This window comes from Lepisosteus oculatus, chromosome 8, assembly GCF_040954835.1.
Source record: "Lepisosteus oculatus isolate fLepOcu1 chromosome 8, fLepOcu1.hap2, whole genome shotgun sequence".
Lineage (NCBI taxonomy): Eukaryota > Metazoa > Chordata > Actinopteri > Semionotiformes > Lepisosteidae > Lepisosteus > Lepisosteus oculatus.
Genome location: NC_090703.1, coordinates 48,400,279 through 48,414,481, shown reverse-complemented (window position 1 = coordinate 48,414,481; position 14,203 = coordinate 48,400,279). Strand labels below are relative to the sequence as shown.

Sequence of the window (14,203 nt, the reverse complement as noted above, 5' to 3'; positions counted from 1 at the left end):
TAGATTGAGGGCACACACAGCTAACCTGTCTTCATCCTAGGAACAAGTAAGGGTATATTCCATGCTGAAAGGAAAAGAGACACAGCGCTTTGGCAGTGGAGCCTCCAGGTGTGTCCTGGGACCATTACCCGTTCCTTTGTAGCCTACACGTGCCGATGCAGCTCCCTACTCGGATCTCTTCATCCTTTCTGTGCTTTGGCCCAGAAGGAAACAGCTCCTGCCGGCAGAGGATGCGCCAGTGTCCCTGGCACAGCTCTGGAGCTGCCCACTCGTCCCCGTGCCTGTCAGCGCCAGGCTGGAGGCTGGAAGCCATAATCAACGAATCAGGAGCCAGCAAGGAGCTTCCCCGGGCCCCTGTGCAGAGCTGACATGCGAAAACGGTAATTTCACCACCCCTGACTGCGATGAGTCAGGAGGGAAAATTACTCTGTAACAATGTGTGTTTTTGTAGAGGGAGGAATGGTGGAAGGGGGAGCAGGGGTACACCAAATACTAGAAAGAAAACAGTGATTTTAGGCTCGCACGCCGTAGTAAAGAATCCTGAAATGACGTCTATTTTGCTGGGAGACAAAGACGGCACGACAGCGGTTGATGGAAAGCAGCCTGACTCAGAAAACACTTTCTAGTTTCACACACAGGCAGCGGCCCACCCCCCTCAGCTCTTGCAAGAGCAAACCCGCAGACTAGCAGCTCTCACAGCACAACCAGGGTCTAACCAGTATCAAACGCATCTTTGAGTTAGAGAGTGGACAAGGGCGAGACTGACACAACCGTCCATTTCCGTTTAGGTCACGCGGACGCCAGTTAAAGGTCTCGCTTTCTCCTGCAGGGCCCAGGCCTGGCCGAAAGCTCAACCGTGGGACACTGCCCTGAACGGAGTGCAGCAGCAATGGAGATGAGCTCACAGGTGAGCTCTGAAAAAATCTGGCTTGCAGCTCAAAGAAACAGTGGTCAGCAGACCTCAGAACTAGACTCAAAGCAGGAAAAGAATTCAACCCATTAACCCCCTCGGTCAACTGACCATTCTAGCGGTCAGTCATTGCTAATGTTGGGCAACAGCAATCCCCTTCATGCACAAGCAAACCCCGATTAATCAAATTACCTGAACCTGATTAAGACACATCTAACTACGGGGCAACTATCATGGGGCAGCTTTCAAAGTCTTTTAAAAAATAATCACTCTGCTTTTTTTTTTTTTAAATGGTCACATCAGGCTAAATTTTTAAACCCACGTTCAGGGGCAGAATAAAATCGCTCCGCTCCTTTGCGGTTCTGCAGCTTGACACTTTTACAGGGACTTCCAGCTATTGGGCAGGCAGGCCGCCGCTGGAAGCAGGTAGAGGAAGAGAGCGCTCACGTGGTACAGCGGCACGGTGTTGCTCTCGGGCAGCGGGAAGGGCAGGCTCTCAGGGGGACCCGAGTCCATCCTGACAGTGGGGGCCAGCAGGGAGTTGGGGCTGATGGGATAGCTGGGGCTGCTGGGATTCTTGCCCTTCTTCCGGGACCGCCGCCCCGTGTCCCTCTTGCACTCCCGCTGCGTCTCCGGCTCCTCCTGGATCACCAGGATCTTGTCGTCGCTCAGGTAGCGGAGGAGGGAGTTTTCCGAGTCTGGGGGAGACAGAGAAGGGGGAGGAGGTTAACCTCACCGTCGCTCTGGGGCCGGGAAACCAGAATCTCCCGACAAAAGCCCAGGAGACTGGTTTCATCGGAATTACTAGAAAAATCTGGCAATAAACTAATCACTGACACTGGTCGGAAACCTGATCATTCTTAAAGGACAGGATGTAACTCTCTTGAAGGAGCAACTTTATAACTCCTATAGGAAACTGACATTTAATCTACTACACCGCTGTGTTTCTTTTGTTACAGAGCAGGTCCAAGACTGCACTCACCCACACATTGTTCCCAGAAAATAGCCAGAGTACTGGAATCCAGTATCAACGAGAGGATATGAAAACAAACACCTATCATTTACAAAATGATGATAAAATGCTAGTGCAGTGCATTACGTTCAGGGTAGCTCCCAGAGAAACAGAGGGAAGCTGGGAGACGTGTTGGAAAGCTACAGAGTGCAGGCAATACTGTGTTTTCATGAAGCAGAACCAGGTCTACTGGTGCAGTTCACCATGGTCACACTTGACCACCATCTGCAGATAAACCACAAATAATCTGTATCAGACAAGGGAAGAGGAAAGTTGAAACTGTATTCATTTGTTAATTTTAATAAACAACCTATCAATGGATAGATTACATTTATACAGCACCTTTCATCCAAACTGCTTCACATAGAGGAGGGGACCAATTTCACCTCCTAGTGCTGTTCTTACCTGCGTGACACAGGGCAACTGCACTGCACAGCAGAGCAGGCAAAGAAGTGAGACATTGCCTCATTAATTAATTGATCAGCTCCAGCATGAAGCTCTCTTGTAAGCATCGATCTTTGAGCAGCTCATATGGCCTTTCCTAATCCAAATCCCTACAGGCCACAATCTGGGAGGTTTTCAGGCTTTTTCAAGTTACCGGCCGCTGAAGACCTCTGAAGAAAAGAGTAAATAATAATAATTTTGACCCACGTGACGTTGGATTATAATCTCTGAGAACTAGAATTGAAGGCACATGAAATAATTAAAGGGGCAAATGTTCCTTGTTTCACCATTGCTCACAGGCAATATGTGTCTGTATCTTGTTGCTGAGGCTATTTGGAGACAGTCTAAATTTCAATAATGTCATGGGCTAAACTTAATTTACAGTCAGAGACAGCAATGATTCCAGTAACAAGTAACAATCAGACGCGGTGCATCTCTCGAATCAACCTTGTCAACAAGCCACACTGCCAATGCACTGAGTAACCAAATGATTCCCATGCATCTGGTTCTAAGAACAGCAGACCTGGCCGGCCCATTGGACAGAGAGGTCTCCCTAAATGTTTCTCAGTAGAACATGCGCCGGCCTTCAGAGCTGTCAGAGCAAGCTCATTTTGTTTGAAGGGGGATCTCTTCCAGGCGATTACAGTGGCGGCGCAAACAGAGGGGAGCGAAGCAGGCTGAGGGCTGCGCAAGGCTGAAAACACTGGCCGTCTCTCTCGCTGCGGGCAGCTGCCCGGGGCCGTCGAGGGGAGAGCATGGCTGCCGGCAGAGACCAGCGCTGCTCCCTCTTAGGTGGGCGGCCTCTATATTTAGCTCCTGTGCGTGGGAGTGCGGCGCAATCGCCCCCACACATCCAACAGGAATCACTTTCTTTAATGCTATTCATGGGCTTTTCACGATGGCTCTCCGCTGCCGACATGCCTGTGCCAACTGAATACAAATCAGGGGGCTCTGCAGTGGAGGAAAGCTTTCAGAGCGGAGGACTCTGTGAATGTGTGTGTATCGTCTCGGGATGCGGTGGCTACATTCGTACAATTATAACAACAACCTTTTGGCTTCTCACATGCTATCTGCTCTAGAATGATAAATACTGGTTATTAGGAAACGTTACAGAGGTGTGTTTAATTGATTAAATAATTAGCACCCTTGTGCACATATAAAAACACATCCTGTGTTATCTAGGGTATCATATGCCACTGGGGTGCTATTTTGTAACTGTGCGGTTTCCTGGTTTTACTTTTACTGCCAGAAACTAGGATGTATAAAGAGAAGAAAGCAACTAAGAACCCTTCCCCTTAACCTGCAAAAAATACTGGAAACCCACTAGTCATCCTGAAACTAATATACCATCAAATTCCAAATGAATGTACTATCCACTGATGCCTGATCAGGTGCTGTATTTTGCTCACACACTGTATACGAACTCTGATCTCTGGGGCACCTTGACTGACTAAGTACTGCTATACAGCAAGCACGACTGCCAGGCAAGATGTCAAAAAACGTGGATTTAATTATTTATATTTAGTTTAGTGAACACAGGATACATCTAATAAATAAGCATGAGGGACAAAAAGCGAAGCAAACAATGAATCATGAATCCATCTATGAATTTGTCATGTTCAACGTGTGTGTGTCCAGTTGCTTGTGGAGCAGCACATGTGCCGAAGAGGTAACTACAATGATGAAGACTATTTAAAAAAAAATGAAAGAACATAATTTTTTCTAAACCCATGTACTTCAAATATTTAATTAAGATTTTTGGCACACACCTGTGTGCTTTTTCATTTTTGGCGGAGCGTAGCACAGGAAATAAGTATAAATAAGAAATAAATCCCAAAATAGAATGAGAGTCAATGGAGGCCTCCCCCCCCTCCCGCTGCCCAAAGGCAGGAGTGCAAAGATGAGCTGCACAGCTGTGTGCTTGTGCAGCAGATTGCACGCCGTTGTGTCGTGGGGAGGGTGTGTACCAGTGGGTGAAGGGAGCATCAGCTGCACTGGGGGCGTGCAGTTCAACAATTCTCGAATTTACTCGCAGTTGTGTCGTCAGTGCCACACAACATGAAACAGAATATGAGCAGGAACCAAGGAAAGGATTCCAGTCCAACGTGGGTCTGAACACTGCAAAAAGCCCATAATGGGAAAAAAACGTACCCTGATCACGTTTAGCCAGGATAAAAGCAGTAACTGCCAATAAGGTTGGATATCAAGAAGAAGACCGACAACACTCGAAAAAAGATCCATTTTTGTCGGATTTAGTGTATGTGGCATTCATCTTTACTGGGGATTCCCCCACTGGGGTTTGTGTCAGACTCCTGCAGGCCGATGACAATAACCCCACAGCAGTGGAGCAGGTCCGGGCTCATTTGCATCGCCCCGTTAGAGAGGCGGGTGTGTAGATGGTGTGAGGCGATTGTGACACGCTGGCTGAGCCCGTGAGGGTGAGGCCGTCTTGTGTGTCTCTGCACAAGCATGCCGCGGAAAGAAACCCACGCAGGCCTGCCAGGAAGTGGTTAAAAGTGGGGAGCTAGAAAAACATTAAATATAGATTTCGAGGGACTATTTTTAGACCGCTTCGCTTGTGTGAGCAATTTCTGAAACGGCTTGAAGAAAAACACCAGAGGCTGAGATAACAGGGGAGATATTCCTTCCCAGAATCGATGCTGGTGTGATCTGCAGGACAGAAACCCAGAGCCTCAGCAGGACCTGAAGAGGAATTCATCGGAAAAAGCCGAGTGAACAGCTGTGCCAAGATGCTTTGACGTCACTATCGCCAGAATTCCCAAGCTCCTTTGAGCAAGATATTTGTGCTTCATAATCTTGCGGAACTGGGGAAGAGTCACGCTGCATTTCTTTTCCGTGTCAATTCCTGGTTCCTCATTGGTCTACATCCTAAAATATCTATCTATATCTATCTATCACAATCAGGAAAGTTAAGAGGGTGACTAAAAAAAACAACTCAGAATAAAATCGCACTGAAATATTTAGTGAATTGTCTACATTTCTCTCTCTCTTCTGCCGTCTCCGTCTCCCTACAGTATCTTTCCAATGTGTGACTTGTAGTCTTGTGTACAGTCAAAGCATTTAATTCATCTCTGAAATTTCCCCCAATTTTCGAGCAGGTGCTCCCTCTCCTCTTTCTGATTAATGCACTCTGTCTGTTTCAGCTCAGTGTCACTCAGTAGACAGATAGGCTAGATATTACAACCGAGGGGGGAGCCGGAGACTGATGACAAGCAGGTTGATGGATGCTTTTCTGAGACACTGGCTGATCAATCTTTCTCTCTTTGCCTCTTTGCATCACACCTACTGAACATTCAAATCCCTACACACACACGCTTCTCAGCAAACACAGGCACTGCTGGAACAGGGTTTCAGAGCAGCAGCAATTCCGATCCCTGTGCACAAATTTGCTTCACCATTCACAGGTCATGAACCTTGCGTTTTGGACTACTTTTGACCAAGCTGAGGGTGCAAAAGCTGCTGTAATTTCAACAATGTCCCAGCAGTGGACATAGAAGTCCCCCAAAGACAAGGAAAGGGTTTTGGGAGCACCTGCAGCAGTCTCTGCCAGTTAGACAGCCCTTGCTTCTCTACTCCCAGCACAGGAAAGGCTCAGAAGAGGAATCAACATAGCAGGAGACTCAGCAGCTGAACTGCTCACCACAGCACGCATTTGATAATGGCAGGAGGATACCCACTCTCTCGAGAGGCTGGGCCATTTTTTAAACAAATATTTTAGTGTCATGACTGGGGCATTAGAAATTGTTAGCCAGGTAGTCCGAGCTGCTTCACAATACTGAAGGAAAGCTGATTAATTCTCTTTAGGCCTGTGGTTCAGCTGTTCAGCTCAAAGCACTACAATCAGCAAGTAACAGAAAGTTTATTTCCATTTCAAAAGCATGCCAGACCCAAGAACACTGTTCTGCAGACAAATGGTCACACCACAGAGACCTGGACTGTAACTGAAGGAATACGCAAAAAAAAAATGTGATCACCGTTGCAAATGAGTCAGCCGACACCTCTCAGAATTAAACATATCTCCTTTACATGGTAATGCTGAATTGAGAAAGTTATTTCCCACAGCGTAAATACAACAGTGGAAAAATACATCTTTAATGGAAGCTCGTCCTCTGAAGCCAACGGCTTTTGGATCGTACCACCTCTGTTAACGGGGAACCCACCTCTGCTCCCCCTCTTGTACATGTTGGGCTCCTTGGTCTCACCCATCCAGCTGTACTCCGTTGGCATGGAAACCGGCCTTAGGTCACCTGGAAAGAAGCCCGAGGAGCACATCAGCCGCCATGTAAGAACAGAGGGAGGGTGCCGGGGGGGGGGGGTCTGTTCTGCTGCACAACATGCTTCCCACAGATCAGATAAGCAAAGCCGAAGCAATTACTGCACTGGAATCCTTCCACCACTAATTCCCTGGCAGACTGTTACTGTGGAAAATGCTCTGGCTTCAGTGGCCAGTGCTTTATCTCCACCAGCAGGCTCGTTCACTCCAGGAGGAAGTCCATCCCCAGCCAGGGGAGGAAACCAACGCGCCCTTTATTCATCTTTCGAGGACAGTAAGCATGCCAGGACTGGGCCCAACAGTGTGCGATGTCCATTTTCTCCATTCCGCGTTAAAGGAAGGGAAGGAGAGTGCTAACTGACCATGTGCTCAGAGCACGCAGACACGAGGAAGAGCTTCCTGTCTGTTCAAAACGAAGGGTTTTTTATCTATGCTTCCATAATAACGTATACTTGGAATTTTGCTTCCCGGAGAAGCGATCGTCGTGCTGCAGTGGGGGGACCCCCGTGCGAATGGGGTGCAGTGCCGAGATTTTTCAGGGGCACCACCCGCTCACGCACAAACCCACGCCGACGCCAGACGTGTTTAAGAAGGGGCGGGATGAAAAGGCGGCGCTGCCGAGGGCAGTGGTGGACGGCGGTGCAGGCTGGCGTCCGGACTCACCGTGCGTGGGCGTCTTCTCTCTCCGGCGCACCCCGGTCGAGCGGCCCCTCTCGTACTCGGGGCCCAGGGGCACCCCCTCCCCTTCCATCAGCGTGTAGTACTTCCCACTCTCGTGGTCCAGGAAGTAGCTGGGGGACTCGGAGCCTTTCATGCCCGACTTCCCCATATTGTACTTGCTGATGTCATCGCAGGACATGATGCCCATCTCGTCCCTGCACGCGTGTGACAGGAGGGGGAGGACAACAGACACAGTTTTAACGTGTGCTTCAAGGGGAGACACACCCATGATCCTCGGAGGTATGAGGTCAATTTAACCAGGAATCTCCAGCCCTGGGCCTGCAGAGCCTTAATCCGGTAACTGCTACTGGTCATCCTATAGGAACTGCTTCTAAAGACTGGGCAAAACCCTGAAAGTTACTGACAAGTTGAGCAAGATGTTTGATAAGTGGAACTCTGGTGTCTGAGGGTGAAAAGGAGGAGTTTTTAGATTTTTGGTATGAATGATCTTTAATAAAAGCATGGCCCCAAGCCTTGAGAAATTGATGAGCAAATGCTGATGGATAGAACCTGGTGGATTGATCAACAGATGCACAAGCATAATGTGTGAACCAGTGACTGGGGGATGCACCAGTGCTGTGGTCATCAGCGGGTCATTACCTGGGTCCATAGAGTCCAGAGACGGGCGACAGGATGAAGACATCGTGCATGTTGGAACTGTCCATCTTGGAAGACAGGCCCATGGTACTGGTTGGTGTGGTAGAGTTGCTGGTGGGGCTGGTTGGAATTGGCTGTGGAGACATGGAGCCCAACGGGTTAGGGTGTTGCACAGCATCCTGCTCCACCAAAAATGAAAAAAAAAAATGCGCAGGATGTGTGTCCATGAGAGTGTGACTGGTCAGGCCATCAGGGACACTGGCCAACAGAGCGTGACCCTTTCCAGGGATGATCCTTTGCATAGCAGCTCACATTCAATGACCTCAGGGTCATGTATATACAGTAGCGTACTACAGGTCACAAGCTGGCGCTGACATTTTAGGGTTAATCAGTCTGATTTTATTCACCTCATGCAAATCACATGTTCCTGCTTCATCACTGCAAAGTGAACCTGAAACCTGAAATGGATCCAACTGTTATGCAACAGAAACTGGATTATTATTATTATTATTATTATTATTCTAAGAATTTGCATCCTCCTGAGGGTTTCAAAAGATGATTAACTGTTAAAAAAAATGAAATTGTCTTTATCGGGAATTACCACAAACATCAGTGCATTGCTCTATTTCAGCAAAAGCAGTAGCTAAACTCAAATGGACAGCAAACATCCAAGTTTCCATCTGAGCTCAGAATAACATTTAGCGCTGTTCATAAATCAATGCCAGTTTCCTTAAGACAGGGGTACACCTTACTTTGGGGGCTCCTAGCCTCCCCCCACCCCACAACCTGATGCGCAGCCTGCTTCCCTCCTGCAACATTGTATTTATCTAACGTGGCATCTTCTCTTAGCATCTAAGCACAGGTCCTTAGCAACAAGGAAACACTTCACCGAGGTCTCATAGTGACAACAGTTGGGGGGGGAGGGGGTACTGTTAACCAGCCTCCCTAGCAACCAAAGAGAATCAGAGATTGTCAAGAATCCCCTTCTGACTGAAGCAACTTCACAGAGACCAAGACCGTGTTACATCTCAAGTCCTTCTAATGAGTATTACAGTCTGCAGCTTTTGGTGCACCTTTATTGTGCACATTAGAAAGGTGATGACTGAACCTCGCACCACATGCTGACCAGGAAAAGCAGAAGAAAGCATTTTAGAGCAGGAATGTTCCCTTGTACCCCAGAGAGTCTCGGGCCTTCCCAGCTTCTGTATCGCTCTTAATGACTTAACTCAGATCAATTATCGCTGTCTCTGGGGATGTTACATTAGCCAAAATGGGGGTTCTGACATTTTTTTTTAAGCTAAAAGAATCCTTTTAAAACCAGCCACACTGGGTAATGACTGCCACAGTGAAACCTAAAGGCACATTGTTTGTATATAAAACTGAATGAAGAGCTCCAGGACCAGATCAGAGGAAGAAAGAATAAAAACATACCTGTGGTACTTCTAACAGCGCTGGAAGAATGAAAACCCCTATTAAACCCTATACTGCCAGCAGCTACAGAGCCTGGCCAATACCTGGATGGGAGACCTCCTGGAAAAGCTAAGGCTGCTGCTGGAAGAGGTGATAGTGGGGCCAGCAGGGGGCGCTCACCCTGCAGTCTGTGTGGGTCATAATCCCCCAGTATAGTGGCTGGCACACTATACTGTAAAAAGGGGCCGTGCTTTGGATGTGACGTAAAACCGAGGGCCTGACTCTCTGTAGTCATTAAAGTTCCAGGGGGTTTCTCGAAAAGAGTAGGGGTGTTACCCCGGTGTCCTGGCCACATTTCCCCCTGGCCTTTACCAATCACGACCTCCTAATAACCCCCATCTCTGAACTGGCTTCATCACTCTGCTCTCCTCCCCACTGAGAGCTGGTGTGTGGGGAGTGTACTGACGTACTCTGGCTGCTGTCGCATCACCCAGGTGGGGCTGCACACTGGTGGTGGTGGAGGGGATCCCCACGACCTGTGAAGCGCTTTGAGTGGAGTGTCCAGAAAAGCGCTGTACAAGTGTAAGAAATTTGTTTCAGGGCCTGATGTTCAGCTGGTATACTGCACTTGCATCCATGGGTCTGGAGACCATGTGGGAATCAGACAAAGATATTAAAGACATTAAAATGTAATAAAAAAGACAATAAAATGCATTCATCTTCATGTTGAACTCTTCATTCTGTTTGATAACGTTTCATAGCCCTCTGGTTGTGGGCGCTGCAACAGAAATGTGTGTTCAGTAAAAAGCAACGTGCAAATTTCGATTTGCTTTCTATGAGTGCCCCCTCCACCTTTTATTTTGTACACTGGGTATTTTTTAAATGGAGTACCAGTTGTTCGAAAGAGATGGATAATTTGTTCCTGAGCAGCTGAAAAGCGAGAAAGAATTACTGATGTTATAGAAGTGCGGTGCTATGGATCTCTTGCCTACTTAAAGTCACTCATTCTGCACCAGTTCTAACCGTTTCAGAACATAGGATGCACAGTTAACTTTCAGGTGAGGTCATCCGGCCCAGCTAGCACATTGATCCAAGCACCTCGGGCAGCTGTTTCTTGAAGGATGCCAGGGCCTCAGCTTCAGCCACACGGCTGCATAGCTTGTTACACATTCCCACAGCCCTCTGCTTCCCGTCCCGGGTTTTAAATGCACTATATGCCTTTGATGTTCAGCCCTCCCTCCTGGGGGGCTGCAGTCCACCAGGTTTTTACAGGCCATTTGCAAGCCTTAACGAGTCCAAACATGGAAACAATTAAGCGCACAACTGAATCTAGAAAGGTCATTAGGGACTCAGGGTAGAATGAAACCGGGAAGAAACCCAGACCTCCAGCACCAGGAATGAATAACAGTGGTGTCATGCGTAAAGGTGCGAAGATCTAGTGTGCCTAATTGGCAATATCCTAAGAATTGGGGTTGATCTCATACCTAAACACGCTTCTCCTTTCACTGTGCTGACAGGTGAAAAACACTGTGGTGCTCTGAAAAACAACCAAAAACAGGCTGGTGCTCAGCTTGCCCGGTCTTGGGCCAGTCTTGGGATTAATCTAACCTGTAAAGAGACTGTGCAACCAGTTTAAGACTCAGTTCCAAACCCAAGGAACAGCTGAGCTGAAGTTGGCTGCACTGTGGCTCCCTGGTACTGACGAAAAACGCTGCTCATCACAAAGCAAATGGAACAGCTTAGAAAGACCTGTGCGGACTCTGTGTGGTGGATACCTTCTATTTGATGACGCTCATTCCACAGAAAAGGGAAAAGAATGGGGTCAGCTGTTTTGAAACCTCAAAATACCCACTTTAGACCCCCATGACCTTTCAACTGCTGTCCAGGTATCATTATTTGCCCCAATAATTGCCTCTGACACACTTTTTGCCCATGTCCTTAATCCAGTGAGGGGCTTGCAGCAAATGAAAAAGAGAGAGAGAAGAAAGTGCTCCCAGCCTCCCAGAATTATGACATCTAATGAGTGAAAACAGTAATTTGCTAATTATCACAGCCGCCTTCCTGTCTTTGTCGCCTCCTCAGCCCTGACAGTAGGCAAGCAGCTCTGACAGCAAGATTACACGCTGAACGCAACTGAGAGGAGCTCGGGAACAAAGAGCTGGCAGGATAGTAATTTTATTGAGATAAAACAGCATTTAGAAAAAAAGACAAAGGGAACTCGAGCGATACTCCAGGTATTTCCTCGCGATGTGACTCCGGGCTGTGATGTGCGCAATCTCCCATCTTTCAGTTCTGCTCTGGCTTTGGGTGTTCACTTTCTGCTCTGCACTGTGGGGGGCTCCTCTCCCACTCAACACCAGGGCTCCCACTTTCCTCAGCCCTGCAGCTCTGTAAGCTGAGCTTCCGAAAGACCAGGGCGGGAGATAAAGACACCCTTCGCGTCTTGTTGGACCAACGCCTCCTTCTGCAGCAGCAGAGATGCAGGAGGTACAAGATGCAGTCAACACGCTTGGGTACATGAGCAAAGCGAAGCAAAAAAACCATCAGCTTTTTCACAGGAAGGGCCAATTTGACCAAACTGTTCATTGAGAGAGCTTTCCGTGAAACGAAAACCAAAACCGGCTTCAAAACGAAATCGGTCCCCTTTCAAAGACCCAGAGGCCCCTGCAACAGCTCGCAGACTTACATCAAAATTAGAAAGTACTCAGAGCATCAGCCACCAAAACAAAACCTACCGAGTCAGGAGTTCTTCAGACATCCAGACTGCTACAGACGTACATGTACAGTGTCATTGTTTCTACATTAATTACCAGACCCTCTTTCATTTAAAAAAAAAAGTCTTGAACGAAAACAGCTTCACACTTTGTGCTTCCGAAACATCTGCCAATTCAGAAACTGCAGTTCCCGAAATCTGACGTGGCTCTGTTTCAAAACGCTCCTCATTCCTGGCCCAGCTAATTACAAGTAAAAAACAAATAAAAAATGCGAAAGGCTATTTACTCGTGCAAAAACAGACAACATGCATGCCTGTGCATTCAGATGGCTTTCATCGGAGCTTGGACAAATGTCTCTTCACCACAGAGATATCGTCACAGCTGTATATGAGACAGAGGGGACAACCAGAGTCTTTCCCCAAGGTTTCCCAACTGTGCAATTTGCATTTGGCAGACAAACGCCTTCGCTACTGAATTGATCCAATGTGAGACACACACAGCCCAAAGACCGCCCATGTACCCCAACAGAATGAAGCACATGTGAGTTGTGGTTTTTGTACCTTCAGTACTGAAACTCTTATCTGTCACAATCTTCACACTTAAAACCCCCCACGCCACCAAAGGAGAGATTGGACAGTGGGCAGTTTCAGACTTTCTGTGTGTTTACTTGGGCCAGCAACATGAGGAAAAAAGGTAATATACCAAGGCAAATATTTACAAAAGCCAGTATTTAAAAGAGGCTACTGATTTAATCAAATTAACAAAATTCTCAGCAACACCGTTACTAGTTTTAACATCACCAGCGCCAGCTACACACACACTTAAAAAAAATGGAAACAAATATATCGAGATTTTTTACTTGGCTGTTGTAACAGTCTGGGAACCTTTCATCGTCTCATTCAGATCCAAATCCTGGAAAGGTAAAAGGGGGAGGTTTGGCACCTGCGATTGCTTTGCCAGTGTAAAGAACAGAGAACAGATGGCAGCTTCTTCCTTTGCATTTTACTGTTTTTTCTTTTTTTACAGTCCTCATTCACTAAGTACTGGGTATTGAGGAAAATATTAAAGTACACAGCACTAGTACAGAGCAAGTCAACATCAGGATGCTGTGTGTACAGACACACAATACACACCAGATGAACCATGAAAAAGCTGAACGCATAATAAAAAGAAGCCATCACTTATCATCCAAATACGCATACACATTACTCAATACAAGATGTGACTAATGCATACAGCTGTAAATGCAAATACAACTATGCAAAAGCAATGCAGTCCATGTTTTTTTTTTCTGTACCGAAGTCTATGGGTATGCACACAACAGCTCAGGCACTGTGTAAGGCATGCACTTAATATTCTGTGCGCATATGGATTTTTCTGTTGATGCTTCAGAAATGGAACAAGAGAGTGCTTTGCCACATCAAGGCAGGCAGGCGTGCCGCATGAAAATGAATTAGCCTTAATACACTACTAAAAATAGACGCAGCTGTGCAATCGAGGGCTCCCCGAACGGCAAACCACACAGCTCCCTTCAGCAGAGCGGCAACCCTGCCCCACCTCCCACAATTCTCTGGACCGCAGCCCACTGCTTCGTGTCCAGCCCGTTACACCCCCCCGGCTCCAGCGGTTCGGGGGTTGAGATAACAGGGCGCTTAGGATTTTAGGGAACCCCCCCACACACACACACACACCTCTGCTATTATTGCCCCTGTCTCTCGTGAAAAAAAAACCCAATCGCCTCGTGACAAAGCAGGAGAGTTATCTCACAAGGTTTATTGTGAGTCCAGGATTCGGTCCCCTCTCCCAAACTGTATGCCGCTTGTTAACAAAGGCCAAAAGTACAGCTTAAGAGCACACATTCTCTCTCTCATTCTCACACACAATCCTGTTAAGGTGTTTTGACCCGACTGAAGCCAGGGGTGCCAGAGTGTGGCTCAGGACTGGGATGGGAATGGGTTCGAAGGACAGGGGGTGGCGGGTGGCAGGCGGCAGAGGAGTGATGGGGTGAGGAGCCCACTTGATCATGCCACGCCCTCCAGCGATCAGGGCCGATCAGATCACCGTCAGTGGAGTAGCTGAGTCACGCCATGAGCAAGCCAGTA

At 47.7% G+C, this 14,203-nt stretch overlaps 1 protein-coding gene across 4 annotated transcripts in view; it reads right to left on the bottom strand.

Moving 5' to 3' along the window:
• Positions 1-14,203, bottom strand: part of LOC102695009 (connector enhancer of kinase suppressor of ras 2) — a 103,076-nt gene that overhangs the window by 26,421 nt on the left and 62,452 nt on the right. For all 4 annotated transcript variants that reach the window (XM_069193667.1, XM_069193668.1, XM_069193669.1 and 1 more), the window contains 4 exons: positions 7,981-8,111; positions 7,324-7,535; positions 6,548-6,634; positions 1,358-1,608 (listed from right to left, as the gene is read on the bottom strand). In XM_069193667.1, coding sequence (XP_069049768.1) covers positions 1,358-1,608; positions 6,548-6,634; positions 7,324-7,535; positions 7,981-8,111 — 681 coding nt within the window. The remainder of the gene's footprint in view (positions 1-1,357; positions 1,609-6,547; positions 6,635-7,323; positions 7,536-7,980; positions 8,112-14,203) is intronic.